At 40.5% G+C, this 18,361-nt stretch overlaps 1 protein-coding gene across 4 annotated transcripts in view; it reads left to right on the top strand.

Moving 5' to 3' along the window:
* Window positions 1–18,361, top strand: part of fgd5a (FYVE, RhoGEF and PH domain containing 5a) — a 44,483-nt gene that overhangs the window by 10,767 nt on the left and 15,355 nt on the right. For all 4 annotated transcript variants that reach the window (XM_061687902.1, XM_061687904.1, XM_061687903.1 and 1 more), the window contains exons 3-12: window positions 3,057–3,171; window positions 3,737–3,795; window positions 4,865–4,895; window positions 8,677–8,828; window positions 8,914–9,070; window positions 12,744–12,834; window positions 13,436–13,486; window positions 13,605–13,663; window positions 15,436–15,507; window positions 15,625–15,693. In XM_061687902.1, coding sequence (XP_061543886.1) covers window positions 3,057–3,171; window positions 3,737–3,795; window positions 4,865–4,895; window positions 8,677–8,828; window positions 8,914–9,070; window positions 12,744–12,834; window positions 13,436–13,486; window positions 13,605–13,663; window positions 15,436–15,507; window positions 15,625–15,693 — 856 coding nt within the window. The remainder of the gene's footprint in view (window positions 1–3,056; window positions 3,172–3,736; window positions 3,796–4,864; window positions 4,896–8,676; window positions 8,829–8,913; window positions 9,071–12,743; window positions 12,835–13,435; window positions 13,487–13,604; window positions 13,664–15,435; window positions 15,508–15,624; window positions 15,694–18,361) is intronic.

Below are 18,361 nucleotides of genomic sequence, written 5' to 3' on the forward strand. Positions count from 1 at the left end.
CAAGCTTTTAAGATCGACTGGCAGACCTCATAAAAGGATGATCTTTGCATGCGGCCAGTTTTTGTGAAAGATTTCTCGCTGCTTGTCATCCAAGCCTCCCACTCACCTCGGAGTGCCGCTTTAAAAGCACGATACACAGATCGATTGGGGGGGGGGGGGGGGGGGGGGGGGGAATGTCTGTGGGCCCTGGAGTACTGTAATAAATTAAAATGTACTCAATTACACAATATTGTGTGATATACACAGTGGAGCTTTAAAAGCCAGAAGGTTCTATTCATTATGAGGCCACAAAATTGTAATAAATGAGACGAGAATACCAATTTCATTGGAAGAGCCCCTCTTATGTGGCTTAATTGTAAGAAACAGCTTTCAGTATGATGCAGTGGAGTTTTACACCACTGCAATCACAATAATTCAACATTAATTTATACTGCCCAAACATTTTTCAATTGTAACATATCTTTGTAAAGGCAGGTGATGTACCTTATCATGTGACTCTCTTATTGCTGGTTTTAGATCATCGTCCAGTCATCATCCTTGTTAAGGGAGTTTGGTCAAGTACACTAAATGGGTGTTAATGGTTTGAAGAACTTTAATAATTTCCCCGGGTAGCATTAAAGGGATTACAAGAGAACTGACCTACAGTGTGACTCCCTAGAGCCCTGCTTCACTCACTGAAGGATTATCACTGGACAAACACAACTGTGTCATCGAGAAAAGGATAAGTTGGGAAGGGGATTACAGTGTGGCATTGTGCTGCATGTGGGAAATGGAAATGCTCAGAGACACTATCCATCTATCCATCTTGTATACCGCTTATCCACACTTGGGTCGCAGGTGTGCTGGAGCCTATCCCAGCTGATTTCAAGCGAGAGGTACACTACACCCTGGACTAGTCGTCAAGCCAGGGGCAGGGCATACAGTGCTGCTTGAACATTTGTGAACCCTCTGGACAAGGTCACTCTTTTTGTAAAAAACAAAATAACCTTGTTAAACATACATCCAAATCACAATTTGTAAAGCATACCTTCCAAATAGTAGACACACACACATACATAAAGAGATATATTTTCATTATTTAATCCAACAAAGATGTTTTATTTTTCCACAAAAACTGATAATTGTATGTGTGCAAAAGTACAGTATGTGAACCCCCACCTGCATTGGTTAAATCTATCAGGTAAAAGACACAGCCTAAACATTTGGGTTCTTATTAAATCATTTAAGCAGACCAATGAAATAAGACATCCGGGTAAGGGTTTGGCCTGCTCTATTTAATAGAGAGAAGAAAGCAACCAAACCAACTGTGGTCCCATACAAATCAAAAATACCAAGAGCAAAGGAGATAGCCAAGGAGATGAAGAAGAGGGTATTGACAGCCCATCCATCTGGGGATAGCTCTCAGACCATTCTCGTAAGATTCCAGCTCCATCCATCCACTGTAAGACATATAATTTACAAATGGACGGTCTTCAACATGACAGGAACTCTGTCAAAATTGGACGCCTAACAAAACTATTAGCCAGAAACACCAGAACAAAAAATAGGTTATGGGTGACCCAGACATCAACTCTAGAGAGTTGCAAGTCTCTCTGGTAGCATGTCGGATAAATGTGCATGTGTCTACTTTTGGACAAAAATTGAATAGCCATGACATTCATGGGAGCGTTTCTAGAAGGAAACATCTGCTCTCAAAAAAGAACAAATCTGCCCTTTTCAACTATGCCAGCGAGTACTTGGACAAGCCAGAGGCCTTTTGGAAGTCCTTTCTCTGGACAGACAAGTCAGAAATAGAGTTATTTGGTCACAATCAAAACCACCATGTTTGGATAAAAGCCAGCACGGTATATGAAGTAAATAATCTCCTCCCAATAGTGGAAATGTGAAGGTCTGGGGCTGCCTTTCCACTCTGGACCTGGACGGCTCTATCGTATCTTCAACGTCCCATATTTTGGCTATTTAGCCCTCCATAAAAGTGTCAATTTGATTTAAAAAAAAAACATCTGTGATTGAGGAATGCATGGACGATTTTAAGTCATATTTCACGTGTTTACTGAGGCACCATAGAGCCAATATAACATCCCAAATACTAGAAACCGTTGGATTGGTAAAATATGGGACCTTTATGACTCATGAATTTCCAGGCATATTAAGAAATTCTGGACCAGAATCTCCTGCCATCATTCAGGGAGTTGAAGCTGGGATGGAAATGAATTAAAGGGGACGACAGGCAAACAATCAGAGGAAAGAGGGGCGGTCTTAGCCAAATATGGACAAAGGAGTTACAAAACTGGTTCAAACAGAAGTAGCTGTCAGTGAGTCTTTTCTTGACACAAATGAAATTGACACTTTTATACTATGGCCATGTTTGAAAGTCATTCTACAGAATGACTTGGATGGCACGACACTATCTGTAGCACATTTTCTAATCATTTATCTTCTACTATTATACTATTGGTCTACAGTCCAGAGCAATCCACTTTGCGAGTGAAATCATGATTAGTCCCGTGACTGCTAGCGCTAACAGGTTCGGCTTTCTCTGTTCTTGCATTTAGATTGTACAGGAGGGTTGAAGTGCTCTGACGGTATGCAAACCCCTCCACTGTGTTAGCCGTTAGCCACATAAAGATATAGTTAGCTAGCCAAGACGTCTGACGTGTGTATCAGTTTTACCAGGACCAGGAAATCGCGCACTGACAGACACAGGTTCCGCATTTGTTTGGAAAGCAAACTTGCCATTAAAATGTGTCAATATTTTCCCGCACTAAATTTGTTATTAGAGAGAGCGAGAGAGAGACTGTGTGTGTGTTTCTTAATGTTAAATAGAAACTTATTTCCAGCTATCCATTCATAGACCCTGGACTAGCTGCTGCTCAATCATAGGGTCCATACTGTATGGACAAACTCACATTTACCTAGAGGCATTTTAAACACTTCAATTTACCTCCCGTGCACATTTTTGGTATGAAGCTACTCAACCCACACAAGCAAGAACAACTCCACACTAGATTCCCTATGTTTTGATGTTGTAATTCGGTTCTCCCCTGGTCTTGCAGCGCCTACACAGAACCTTTCCCGCTGAGCTCAGTCTCTGCTGGGTCAGCTGAGGAGGACCATGGACGTACCTCGGAAGAAGAAGAGGGGGCTGCTGAGCAAAGCTGTGATCGACAAGTGAGTTATGGGACATACAAATTATACTGCAGTGTAATTTGCCTGTTTAACTTTTGGTTAGGCTACCAATAGTGTATGACAGTGGAATTGGCCTGAGAGACATAAGCTGCCAGAAGGAATGATTATATTGAATTGAAATGTGTTTTCATCTAAGGGAAATTGTTTGGGAAGTGCCCCTCTTTGGAAAACATAACACAGAGAAAGTACGGTAGCCTTGCCAGTAAACCGTTAAATGTTTTGAATGTGATGTGTTGAGACCTTTTGATTAGCTTTTATATCAAATAGCTGCATTGTTGTCACTGTACGCGCACACACTCATACATAATGCATTTGTATTTAAAAGTGCCATCGTTGAGAGGGCCCTCATGTCTATGATGCACTTTAATGAAATAATCAGTCTCATTCTGACAGCAGAGCTAAGAAAAAAAACACTTTATTTTATTTTTTTATTTTTTTTAAATCAGTCCCCTTGGCTTCACCATAGCTGCTGCTGTTAATGCTTGAGAGCAATATGTGCCCTTTAAATATTAGGTGTGGTCATTCATCTATCACTGCTCTCACCTAGACTGATGGGCGATCCCGAGCGTTCTATGTCGCCAAGGAGCTTGTTGAATCGGAAAGACTGTGAGTATCGCCATGGTGTCATCAAACCCAAACACATGCATCCTGAAGATGTTTTGCCTGCTGTAACGTCACCCACATATAATGCTGTAATGTCACCCACATATAAGCTAATCCATCAGGCTACATGGAGAGTAGCAGCCTCGTCCTCGCCCTGCTTTCCACTTAACTAATCCTCTAATGTGGGTTGCCATCATACATAATGTATAGGTGTTGTGAATGGATGAACTTAGTTTCATTGAGTGCATGTTGAGATACAAGCATTGACACTACAGTGATCCCTCGTTTTTCGCGGTTAATGGGGACCAAAACCCCCCGCGAAAGGTGATAAACCGCAAAGTAGGATTTGACCCGCACCCACCACCCCACCGAGGAATTTTCGTGTATGTGTATGTGGGTACTGGAATGTTTAAAATATATAAACAGTATTTATACTTTACATATTTGAGACAAAGATTACAACAGTACACATATTTACTTAAATCTTTAATTGTAAAACCTGAAACAGTAATTAACATTTATTATACAGTAATTAACATTCATCAACATTGCCTTCTGAGAGAGGCGAAGAGGCTTGTGTTGGTGGCGGAGGTTTGGCCTTTGTCCTGATCATATTAGTGTCCAAACTCACTGTCTTTTCCCTGCAATCAGCAATCCACAATGCCAATGCCGCTTCCATTTTCACATTTCATTGAACAGCAGACTGTTTTTCGAAAGCATTACAGTGGACTCCCACGATTCGCGGAGGATAGGCCCGACTGTGTACTGTACCAAAGTAAAAAGCATAACAGGAGGGTAGAAGCAGAGGTCACGGACTGAAGTAATAATGTGTCAGTGATGGCATGGCAGCTCCACCGATTTTTCTCATATCATCCTTCTACTGCTCACAACACAATGAGGGCACACAGTATTTGCAGCTGTCGATTACTACGATTCACTGAGGGTTATTAACTAGCATTAAAGTCATTTTTATTTCATATACCTGTGTATTTGTGTGGCCACAACCTCTCACAGCATTCACATATACATTTTTAAGAATTTGGTTTCAATTTGTCTTTTCTGTCCTTTTCAGACATGTCAGTGCCCTCAAGTATCTTCAAGAGGTAAAAATTTGTGTGTCCTCCTATTCCACTTTCTTGAAAACCCGCTGATAACATTTCATCATGTGAGTCAACTCCCCTGCCTCTGTCTGCGTCTCTCCCCCCCCCCCCCCCCCCCCCCCCCCCCCCCCCCCTCTTGCTGTAAAGCTCTGTTGAAGTTTATCAATGTTGTTGCAGTAAGCTCTACTTCCTGGTCTTGATAAAGTTCAAATATTGTGCTCTGGTGTGGTCAGTTGTAAAGTGATGCAGTGTGTTTACAGGCGTCTGCTGATATTGTGCTCGTATCTTTTCTTACCTGATAGACTATATATTCACAAAAGTAGTTGAACAACTGGCCATGGCACTTAACGGAAGTGAAAAGAAAAGAAAATAGAGATGTGGTCCCTTCTTCAGATTAAACCACTTTTTTTTTACATGATCCGTGTAATTTTTGTCCACAGTTTGTGTTCTTGTTCATCCTAATTGATTTTCATGGAGTTGTTTTTCCTTCCCAAATGTATCCAACCATGTTACTATTGGACCTCACTTTGTGCACTGTGGCACAGTCATGCTGGCGCAGAAAGGGCCTTTCCCAAACTGTCGCACAGATGTGTCTTTCATTTCTTAAGATAGTCTAGACTGCCTTCGCCTCAAGTCAGCTGGGATAGGCTCCAGTTTCCTGCGACCCTGAACAGGATAAGCGGTGTTGAAAAATGGATGAATTATGTGGTCTACTAGAAACCCACAAATGCTGATTGATTAACTAATTTACTGAACTGTGTCTCAATATTTCTATCCATATATTGAGCCTCAAATGCTTCAGGACTCAATTAATGAACAATCAATTCCCAAAAATGGAGAGAATTGTTAGTAATCAATTAGACGATCATGCCCATCCCTTGTGGAAGCCAGCGACTTTCAGCCACCAAACGATCATGAAAGGTTCTTTTACAGTTTTATAAAGGGCACGCAGTTTTCGTTTTCTCATATTTTGTTAGTTTTACATCTTTGTAATGCAATTCTTGCCAAGGGACTTCAAACTGAGCTGAAGTAAGTGGGGCTGAGCGGAAGTCAGTGGGGCGGCCATGCATCACAGCCAGCTGCTGTCATGTACAACACAACTGTATTGCTCCCACACCAAGCTGTGGACAAGTAAACATTTACTTCAATGAATTAATTTTGACAAAAAGAGGAGATTACTTGAAAACATTTTCGGCAGCAGTGTGTAAAAATCACTATTAATGGCTACCAGTAAAGCTCTGACAGTTTGACACTGAACTCATAGGAGGCCATCATTCAGCCGTTACCTTCTAACCTTGAACAAGGTTACCCTTGAATCTCTTACACATGCCCCTGTACAGTGATTTATGAAAGTCCACTGTGAGTATGAAAAATGACATTAATTTGATGACATTCAACTTTAAAAATGCAAATATTGTACCGGAGACCTGACTAATGACCCGAAGGCTGCAGGATACAGATAGAAAAAGCCACACTTTTACTTTATTAAAAAAATCAGACATATTTTCAGATATTCTCACAATGAAAGAAAGCTCTCCTGATGTTACCGTACATTGACTGTTTTCAAGAGGAAATTAAAGGCCGACTAATTTAAATTTTTATTTTTTCATGTAATTTTTGTCTGTAACATTATTAAGTCTTGTAATTCTTTAAAAGGTGAGCTGTTAAAATGGTCGGAGACCAACAAGTGTGGTGCATAAAATGGAATCATTTAGCTTGGAAGCATTACAGTGGCCAAACATGCTTGTTTTTTGGGGGGGATTTTGAAACTCATATGAGCTATTGTTCCATTGTCTGATAAGGAATAACAAGAGCACAAAGAATTTTCAGAGCCTGTCTCTGCGAAGGAAGGGAGGCTGTGCTCCTCTTTTAAAGGACCTTTCGCTCAACAGCTTCAACATATGAGGCTTATTATTGTTTTTATTTGCAACCTGCGACCTCTGGACAAATTCTATTGAGGTCAAGCATGACTAGCTGCTCAAGGAGCCTCTCGTGTTGCTTCTTGATCCGCCTTATGTGATGAAAATGGGGATAGGCTGCACAAAATAGATTGTGTGTGTGTGTGTGCATGCGTGTCTATGTAACCTAGGAGACGGAGCCACCCGGAGCTGTTTGAGTATGTAGCTGATCTTGTATCTGGCAGATGTGATGAATGCTAACTCGTATGAGATCAATTGTGCAAGATGAACGGCTTGTAGCGCCAAGGGTCATTATATTATCTCACAGCCAACTGGGACATCTTTATTTAGTTTGTGTCTGGACTTTACACAAAACTACAATTGATGGGCTTCAGAGGTCCATCCCTTACACAAAGACTTGCTTTTATAGATGATGGTAGGAAGTTTGAGTGTCATGCGGCTGCTGTCCCGTTTTTCTGATATAAATTTTTTTATCTTTCACCTCTTCGCTGATGTCTTGTATCCGCTGTGTCCTAATTCTTCGTACAAGAATTAGCGATGCCTGTTTCTTAACTTGGATTCTGAATACATCACAGAACTTGGTTTTATTTTTGACTGAGAATCTGATAGCATACAGTAGATTCTACTATCAGTACAAACAATACTGTGGCACCAAGGCCATTTTGCAACAACACCTGGTGGTATGTCTTATGCAGACAGTTCCTCCTTTCCTGAATGACTGGACAGAGCACAAAGTGAAGGGAGGGCAGGCGGAAGGACGTTTAGGAAGGCCTGACCTTCCTCTCATTTTCCTTCCCTTTTCAACTCTCATTCTTTAACATACACTAGCCACGACATTAGGTTCACCTGCACAGTTGTATGTAAATGCTGCATGAGAAGTTATGCCTTTAATTCACAGGTTTGGTTGGCAATTAACAGCAGGGTTACAGCATTTCTTTTCACTGCAACCACAATAATAAATGCTGCAATGCATCTTTGAGAATGTCAGTCAAACCTGAACATTATTATATCCCCCATTTTGTTAAACTACAGTATAGTTTGAGGTTTTTTAGGCTTTACATGATCAGGATTTTTGGGGCCGATCACTGATCACAGAGTTTAAAAAAAAACGATAACCGATCACCGATCCGATCACAAGATGGAGCAATGTGTCTATGTGACTTGTTCATTTACTGTATATACTTGTGTACTGTATACTGTGTATCTTAAATTATTCTCTATTCAGGTCATGTATTCTAATCAGTCAGGTCAAAGCAACCTTACAACATGACAGAAATAATGAGTGCTAACTTACTGTATTTAAATTACTTTATTGTAATTAAATTACTTCACACACACCATAACTTTAGAGCATGATTCGACAGACCACTGGCATGTGTACGTCCAACCGTTAGCACTAGCACTAGGTTGCTTGCTAGGCTACATAACGTTTTGTTCCCTGCTTGCGAGCCGTATCGTATTAAAAGTATGTGAACATACCTCAAGCAATTATGAAATTAAAGCCGATCAGACAATCAGCATAAATTGCTACTTATCGTCCGATACCGATCAAGCTGATCCGATTGGTGTAAAGTTTAGTTTTTTTTCAGCATAATAATGGAAAATAATTGAAAAAAATAAAAAATAAAAAATAAATCAAGCATGCATGCTAGAAGTGTAAAATGTAGTGCTGAGCCAACTCAAAAATGCATTATTATTATTTTTTTAATTAAATGTTTTGGTCTCTAATTTACCAGCTGTAACTGTTTTGGCCGGTGGATAAATACACTGGTCACACTCTCCGCCTTTCTTCTTTCCATCATTCCAGCCTTTTCTAGCCCTTTTTTTTCTCATCAATATGCCCTGTAACTTTTTGTCTTGTGAAGGACTTCAGGCCAGCAGTGGCTGAGGCCGTGGGCGAGGATGGGGGTCAAGTTCTGGAGGATCAGAGGTTGGAGGAGATATTGGGTGTTCTTCCTCAGGTCTTAACTCTCCACAGCAGTATCCTCAATGAGCTGGAGGAGCGCATTGATCAATGGTACGCAACGTCATAGACATTAACAAAAGCACTTAATAATCAGTTGTTGTTTTTTAAGGAGATTCCAATGTCCTCTCATGTATAGGGAGGAAGGCCAGAGAGTGGTGGATGTGATTTTGTCACATCGTGAGGACTTCAGGGTGTTTGATACCTTCATCTCTGAGTATGATCGCAGCATGTCTTTACTGGAGGAGAGCTGCAAGGTCAATCCAATCTTTGCCAGCACTGTCAAGAAATTTGAGGTAAAATCCAAAACGTAACCCTCTTTTTTTTTTTTTTGTGTGTCACTTGTGCTCTAGTCTCTAGTTTACTCCGTACACAAATACAGTGCAGCTTAGCCTCTGGCTAGCAATATGCTTTCGGAGGTATGTCAAACTCATTTGAAACAGCATTTAAAAAACAACGAACTGTTTTCAGAGGCTATTTTTAAACGAACAAAAAAAATGCTTTATTGTTCTAGCTTCTATAAAAGTGAGTTGCGATTTTGCAATAATGGGAAAATGAGGGTCCCGGGTTGACCACATTGAGAACCACTGGTCTCCATAATGCTCTTTTTATTTAAATGTCATACTTCACCAATCCATTTTATACTGCACATTCTGTTTAGAGTCACGGTGAACTGCAACCTATCCCAGCTTATCCCATAGGCGAGAGGCAGGGTACACCCTGGACTGGAGGTCATCAGTCAATCACAGGGCACATTAAATAGAAACTCTACACAGAAAGGTCAGAGCCAAGATTCAAACCCAGAACCTGTGACTGTGAGGCAGATGTTCTGACTAAACGCTTCAATGTGCTCCTTAAAGCGCATACTCAATTTCCATATTCGTGAAGGGACACCTTGCTTTGATCAGTCACTCTGCTATCTTCCTTTCCACTCATCCAACAGACTTGACCTTAAATTTCTGCACTTCTCAGTGGGACTGACATTTCCTCTGTTTCGCTCACAGTTTCTGTAGCTACTCAGCATTACTATTTTTTCTCCATCATCTATCTCTTTATTCTTAAAGAATCAGAGAGCAAAGGTTTAGGAGAAGGGAGTAATTAGTTTGTGACGCTTTTACAGCCTATTGTATTCTACAGTATACATTTTGTCACTTCTACAGGACAATTTGAAGGCAAAAGTGCACACTGGTGTTAATGGAAACATTGACATAATTTAATAAAAATACAGGATATTAAGATAGCAAAGAAAGATAACCACATCAGATTCTCATTTCCATGCAGCTGTATGGTGGTCTGCAGAATAGATTCACTGTTTAGGCAGAGCGCACTGCATTCACCTGTTTACATAACAACCTCCACGTACTTTGATTTGCTGAATCTTTGTTGACACAGTGCTTCTAAGTTTTTCTAGTTTGGTAAGAAAGTGGACAATGCACCAACTGTTTACACTCATGAATATTTAACAGCAGCTGCCCCCTCCTGAAAAAGAAACAAAAAAACGTTTTCACCTCCTTGACGGGAGGCGGTCTAATCTACATAAAAAGAAGGATGAAATGAATATTTTAAGATTTGTCTATGTCAACCGAGGCCATGTCTCTTGATAACTGCCATAAAAGTTGGGCCTAATGGGCCTCTTCATTTTTGCTTCCTGAAGTTGAGTTACACTAATAAGCATCTGCAGTAAATGATCTACAGAGAAAGTTGAATACATGAAAACATAGTACATTCAAAGGATGGTTTATTTTTATTGCAGTGAGAGGTGATGTGTGGGCAAAAGGAGCTTACCTGGAGGCATGTTTGATACCACATCTGCCACCACATGCACATGGCGTATTGCATTTTCCCACATTCTGCATAAGCCATGGGGTTTTTGTGCGTCCACCCTCCTGGGTTGTAGGGCCATTGTATTTTGTGGAAGATAATGATGGATGCTATGCTATGTCAGAGCACCGCCTTGGGACTAGCGTGGAGAGTGTGACCCTTCCGTAATGAGGGAGAAGGAGCACCGAGGGAGAGCAAAGGGAAATCTATGGGTCGCTAGATACACCGGAACCTACCACAGAGAGGGACAACATTCAGTTATCTATTTACTGTATGTTGTTGTTTTCATGCATTAGTTTTGACATTTAATTGTTCATTATTGCACCACTATTGATCTACCTTGCAGACCCTCAACATTTTCACCCCCCACCCCACTTTCATTGTTGTAAGGCAAAGCCCAGGAGTAGAAGTGTTGGTAATTTCATTTTGGATGCGGTGACAGTGACGAAGTAGCCTGAGACCCTGATCAGATCAGTTAGCCCTTACAGGATTAAGAGCCTCCTCTCCGCTGGTAGTTTCTTGTTTGCCGCACCATCTATAAACATTGGCCACCATGGGGCGACACAAATGTATTGGATTTTGTGAAGCTGCTTTTATGACTCTTATTTCTAAATGGCCAAGCCAGTGCACCACTAGGTTTGTGCAAAGCCTATTTTATCATGTGCAAGAACGTCAAGGTGGCAAGAGGGAGCTTTGCACCAGGTGAAAGGAGAGCGATCGAGCTAAAAAAGCAATGGAGTGACTCCCTCTCTTGTCAAGGTAGCTGGCCAATGAGGCGGACAGAAAGTAATTAGAGGAGCAGACTCCTTTACAACTCCCCAATTAGGTTAGTTTTGTGTGTGCAGACAGCAAATCAGCTGGCCATGAAAGAGGCTGAAAAGTGCGATTGTTTGACTGTGCACGGGTGTCTGTGTGTCTGCATCGCAGCGTGAAGCATCGCTCTTCTTCTTCTCTGGCTCACTCGCCCAAACAAGCCAAATGCTAATTATCATCTCTGGCATGCATCAGCGAACCACTTCCTCTGAAGAAGTGTCAATTGGATGGCGGTTTGCATGCGACACTCGAGGAGAGCAGATGCTATAGCGGAAATTGGGTTAACCATTTGGTTTCCTGATTCTCAATCTAAATCTGAATTATTTTACTCCCAATGTGGTGGTGAGGAAAGAAAGAGGGGAAATGAACACAAATATAGAAAGAGGCTTTTTTTTTACAAAGATGATGTACAGTATACAAAAAAAATAGCATGTGTATGCAGGTGCGTGTGGATGTGTGATTCTACCCCTTAGAGTGTAAATACCTGTCAGAGGCAATCAGACTGATTGATTTTTCCAATGCTCTCTTGATTGTGTGCTTTTTTTCGGCACCCTTCCTCCTGCAAATGGCTCATCAGAAAAAAAGAATGGGATTTTTTTTCAGTTTTTTTGTCTCACAGAAAGATCTGAAGGTCACCTTGATCAACACAATTGCCTCGGTCACTTCTGACCTTGCCTTGCATCACACTGGAGAGGTTGACCTTCATGCTTTTGTGGACACACAAGGGTTTTTCAGAGGGGCAATACTTACATTTTCATGTATTTTTACAGAAATTTATCAAACTCATAGGCCACCTTCTTCATTATGTTTAACGTTTTCCACAACAGACATTTTGTCACGATAAAACAAGAAATAGAAGGAAAGATTTTAACAATGATATTAATAAATATTCCATTCCATTTTTATTTCAGAGAGGTAGTGTCCTAGTATTGCTCAACTGCAAGGGAAGGGTACATTAAATACTTGCCACTAGCATGTAGAGGCTCTTAGTTTTCTGGTGGTATTATAATAAATAAATAAATGAAAACTTTAGACTTTAAACAATTTTACTAATTTCAGTCCCTTGATGTTTAATTAAATTTTACAGCCTGTATATATTTGCTGTGGTACACAACACATAGAAGCAGACCACACACATGCAAGAGAGATGTCAGAGTGATGTGGTGCACAAACAGGGACTGTGGCTCTTAGCTGATATGCAAAGGTGTTCATGCCTTGCTTTAGAGCAACACGTTTTTTTTAGGGCAACATATTTTCCATTAAAGGTTGGTTGGTGTTATTTGTTAGGGGTATGAGTCAACAATGATAATCAAGAATAATAATTTTATCTTCAAGAGGAAAAGTCCAGAGGAGGCCGAAGTCCCACTGAAGCACCAGCTGCAGCAGGTCATAGTGAGGGTGCTGCAATATCGCATGCTTCTCACAGGTAACACACAAACATTCATCTTTGCAACAAGCTTGTCATTTGTAACAGAGGGACATTGGGCACAAGTTTAAAAGGCCCTGTACTGTAAGGGGCAGAGCCTGATTATTATTATTATTATTTATTTTATTTTTTTCAGTGGGTTGGGCCAAAATTTCCTTTTGGGAGGTGTGTGTGTGTGTGTGGGGGGGGCTACTAAGCCAAATTATTTTTCCCCCTCAAAAAACAATATTTGACGAGGGCGTGGGGGATGGTTAGCGGTTGCTGATCTAAATTTTTCCCCTCTGAAAAACAATAGTCAACAGGGAGAGGAGGGGGTCCCGATTGATTGATTTTTTTTGCCCCTTGACAAAAAATGTTACCGGGGGCGTGCTGATCAAGCTTATTCCTGCTCTCCCTTCGTGTCCTGTGGCTTTTTATAAACAACATGAAAATTGGCAACACACGAGGGAGGTGGACACCCTTATGTCTAGGGTGGCCGCGGCCACCGCTGGCCACCCCCTGGTTCTGCCCTAGTGTACTATATACTGTATACAGATAAGGATTCCCCCCCCCCCAAAATCTTAATTTATATCTTGGACTTTCTGTTTTACTACATCCACAGACTACCTAAATAACCTGTCACCTGATTCTAAAGAATACGAGGACACACAAGGTAAACCTGTGATATTGAGACACACTTATCAAGATGTATCGCAAGGCTTACTTGTTGAGATACAGCCACTCACATCATTCAATGACATCGCTATTTTTTTTTTCTGGTTATGTTGCAGCTGCCTTGGTGATTGTGTCAGAGGTGGCGGACCAGGCCAACGATAATCTGAAACAGGGGGTGAGTTCAATTTGGATGTAACTGATGTGTTGATTAAAGGTGATTACACAGCTACGAAGGGTCTTTAGAAGAAACTTGCTGAAACAATCCTCAGAAAGTATATTGATATATTATTTATTCATCATTATTCTTGTATTCATTTCTGACAGCTGAGCATAGTAAAGATGGTATGTCCACGTTTCCACAGATAAATACTTATTCCAAGAACCCAGAAAGTTCTTCACATTCAAATGCACAAACTGTACTAATATAAACTGTCCAGTCTACTAATTAATGTTCATAGAGAGCCAATGGAACCTCACCCCATTGACTTTCCATAATTCTATGATGCGCTAACATATGTGGCCACCATTAGTCTTTTTGTCAATGCTATAATGACCATATATATCTAGCATGTCATTAAAAAAACAGAACACAGAACATGAGTATTAGAGCCAAACTGTAAAGGAAAAAATAAATAAAACCACAATAATTAATACATAATGTCAGTAATCCCATTTTTATGAAGAAAAAAAGGTCCTAATCTTAGTAAAGTCATATTTTATTTTATTTTCAACAAAAAGTCATAAACTTTCCACAGAATGGTCATATTTAAAAAAATGTAAATACATAACAAATAAAAAACAAACAAAAAAACCCCCGATAAAATCAGAGAATAACTGTTTTGCGCTTGGTGTAACTCTGTGAGGAGGCAGGCAAGACCAGGTTTTGGTCATTGCGTGGACCGGCATACCCCCAGCACATTTAAAAGTGGGACAGCTACGCTGGTGTAGGCCGCATCAAAGTCGACTTCAGTCCTGTTCAATCGAAGCGGCTTCTCTCTTCCCCTTTAAAAACGACACAATAGTTTCGCATGGAGACGTCTCCATATGTGGAAGAAGACGCAACAATCTGTTCGTGACTGGGGCATTGAACTTTAGCGGGTACCCTTATTAAATACAGAATGAGCTGGTGAACGTAAATATGTCCGTGGACCTAATGTATCTGCGGTATATCCCCTCCAACGATCGTTCATTTTGAAACATACAGGATACTAAAGTATAACTTTACCAGACCTCTTTACTGCTCATCTCTGCAGAGGCCACACAATGCTACTCTGATATCCTTTTTTCACTTCCCCTCATAAAATTACAACTTCTTCTCATAATGTTTATTTATTAATAAGGTATTTTTTTCTCTCTGCAGTGCCCACAGTCCTTAACTGTTCACAAAAAAAAGTTAAAAACAGATGGAGCATCATATTTGTGTTTGTTAGATTCAACACCAAAATTGACCAAGAATGGTTTAATTTGCAGGCAAAGAAATACGTCTTATGGACGTTACGCAAGCAGAGTAAGGAAGGTTCTTCTGTGCTGGGAAGGAGAAGTCTCTTCCTCCATGTTGAGCGCATGCAAAGGTCCCAGGTGTATCTTTACAAAGAGGAGCATTGTTAGATTGGATAAGATTTACAGCCTCCCTCAAACATGAGCTCTTTATGGAGATAATTCAAAATGCTCGCCCCAGTGTGTCTCACTCGCTTTGCACTGTCAAGACTGCTGTGTTCCTCACGTTGGCTCGCCGCCTCTGTTTATCACACGACTCTGACACTCACACTCACATAGGCTGACAGTCAGTGTAAACACAGACCCCCTCTATCTGCGTACCCCCCTATTCATTCTTCCCTATCACATCCCTTTCCGCCTCTCGCTTTCATTCCCAAACAAACAAGGGCACTTTCATTCTATTTCTCCTTCTCGGATTATCACATCTCTTTGCTCCCTCCAATCTCCCAGGAGAACTTGCTGCGTATGGTCCACATAGAATACAGCATGAAAGGCAAGAGGGACCTCCTGAAGGCTGGCAGGGTGAGCACAACACAACTTTGCATGTTCACCACCAGATCACTGCAACGCAGAACCCGAAGGCACATTGTAGGTGAGAGTCTTTTGTGTCTAATGTGTTGACAATTATTCTGTTGGCAGATGTTTGTTAAAGAGGGAACACTCATGAAGGTCTCGAGAAAGAGCAGACAGCCCAGACACCTTTTTCTGGTAACTCTTTTCTAACTTTATCCCATGACAATATCTCAGAGCTTGCATTGAACCTTTTTAAGTAACGATTTGCCTTTTGCTACCACTCAGTTACCTAAATACAAAGGTTAATTATCTTTGGTATTTGCTAAGCTAGGCAGAAATACAAGAGCTGTGGTCCCAGCCTGGCTTAACGCAAAGTTTGTTAATTAACACCTCATCTTCATTGTGTAAAAAGACAATTTGCAGTTTCTAGAGAGATGCAGTATGTGCATGCCTATTTCCTGACAGCGTGTAATGCATTTTTGGTGACAGGTTGCATAGCAACTACCCACAGAGGCTTTCAACTAAATTCAGTGTGTTAATTACTGAGATTTAGAAGTGTAGTGAACAGGCCAAGTGTGGATAGTTGTTTTCCTCAGTTCTGATTCCAGTTATTGTTACTTATTGTGTTTGTCCAAACAAATGTAGCTTTAGTTGTACCAGGCATTTAAAATGAACAAGAAACATAGGCCGTCTAATATCTTTTTCCCTGACTGTACATTGGACAGAATTTCAAATACCATTATACCGGGCGATTGAAAAGTAACTCCCTATTTTTAAGTACTTGTAATTTATTTCTGAACTATAATTCTTACAAGAAATGAACATGAGAAGAAAGTGTATTGCATCGAGTTTTATTTAAAATTCGATATGGGCGCCAGCATTAGCCACCAGTTTCTCAAGCCGCCTGGGAACCGCATTGAGTGATTTCACAAGGAACTCGTGTGGGATGGAAGACATAACTACTCGTATTCGTCCTTCAAGTTCTTCCAAAGTCGTTGGTTTGGTAGAATAGACTTGCTCCTTTAATCATGGAACATACACAAAACAATTGAGAAAAATATTATATGAATAAATTTTAAGTATTTTAAAATAGGGAGTTACTTTTCAATCACCCAGTATATTTATCCTTATAATGACTTTAGGTTCAAGCCCTACTTTGATTTTTCTTTACGTCAACTTGCGTGGGTTATATTCTGGCTGGAAATGACGTAAAAATAAGATAATAACGAGAAGATAAAGCAAGATTGATGATAAATACTGGCCATTTTTTAAGATTTCTTTCAATATTTTATAAATTTGACAATTTTGTGGAAGTGCAATCTTGTGGTAACCTCTAGCATACGAATTTAGAACATTATCTTCTATACATTTCGATTATTGAATGTGCCTCTATTGAGAAAGAGTGTGAATAATTTTCAACATTGTCAAAAGGTAGAATGAATGAATAAATAAACAAATAAATAAATAATGTGTAACGGGGCGGGGGAAATTCCCATAACTCCAAACCTGGACATGCAGAGTAGGAATCATTTGTGACCTGACTGTAAATTTGTTGTCATGTAGATATTCCTCTCTAAAGTATTTTAATAGGGTGTAGTTTCACTAAAGGCCACATTCACACTCACTTCCACAACTTTAGGTACACTTGCAATGTTCATTTCAAGTAAGTACAGTATCCTGCCTTCAAAAGTATGATAATGTTTATTTCAACTGTCAATGTCAGGTGTTTTTAATATTTCACTTGACTTCAAAGTATAACCAATATAAGCACAACAATGATTTTGCTCTTTGACAGTGTCAATCAAAAGAAAGCATTATAAGGTTTTATAAAGGCAGAACGCACGCTCAGTTTTTAAGATCAATTGTGTTACGTTAGTCATTTTGATGTTAGTGACGAGCACCTGCTGTAGGCAAAGCAAGCATGAGCCACAAAAATATGGGGGACTTTGCGGCAGAGGTCAGTCTACGACTATGGAAGGGCACATGGCCAAAGTAGTAAAATCTCCTCTTGGTTGGGCCTCCCTCGTCACTCTCCTCCCCTCTTAGGACTTGTTTTCCAGGGCCCCGCTTCCTTACAGGATGTTTGGTGTGGGTCACTGGATGCTGGCTTCCTGTGTATTGGGAGGGGACTGACAGCAAAGTGAAGGCCAGACAGCCTGTAGAATGCAGGGAGGGGAAGGTTGAAGAGTTTGAAGGGGTGTGGGGCGTTAGACAAACACATCACATGAAATAGAGTCCACTCTATTGTTCCATAAGTAATTAGTTCTATCTACTGCCAAGTTGCACAGAAGAGCAACTATTGACTGTTTACCTCAGACCAGGTGACCCAAATGACATTTTAGCACTATATGAGACAGTGTATTCATTCATATTTCAACCGTCACCCACACCTTTTGAATCAAGATAACTGCTGACCATAATGCAAAGTGTTGGTAGCTGATACCTCTAAATCAGGGTTGCCAAATTCATATTTGTCACAGGCCACATTGTAGTTATAGTTCTTAGAGCGCCGTTATGACTGTGAAACAATTTAAATGTATAATAGCCTGAAGTTATTATTACATATAGACAACAAATTGTTAAGTTTTGAAATAAGATGTCATGGAAAAAGTGAATGAACAGGGAATGGATTTCAGGAAGGCAAGCGATGCAAAAAAGCTCCCATGGGTGAAAGATCAGTGGTGGGAATGAAACAGCACTGATAAATTAGGAGTTTGGGCTTATTGTTTGAGCAAATGAGCAAGCAGCCCAAAGTTCACAGGCTTAGGTCAGAATTGGGTATCATTTATTGTTATATTCCAAAGGCCATCAGCCAGGAGAACATTTTCCCTGGCTTGTTTGTGTTGTTGTGCCGTGCTGAAGG

This window comes from Phycodurus eques, chromosome 10, assembly GCF_024500275.1.
Source record: "Phycodurus eques isolate BA_2022a chromosome 10, UOR_Pequ_1.1, whole genome shotgun sequence".
NCBI lineage: Eukaryota > Metazoa > Chordata > Actinopteri > Syngnathiformes > Syngnathidae > Phycodurus > Phycodurus eques.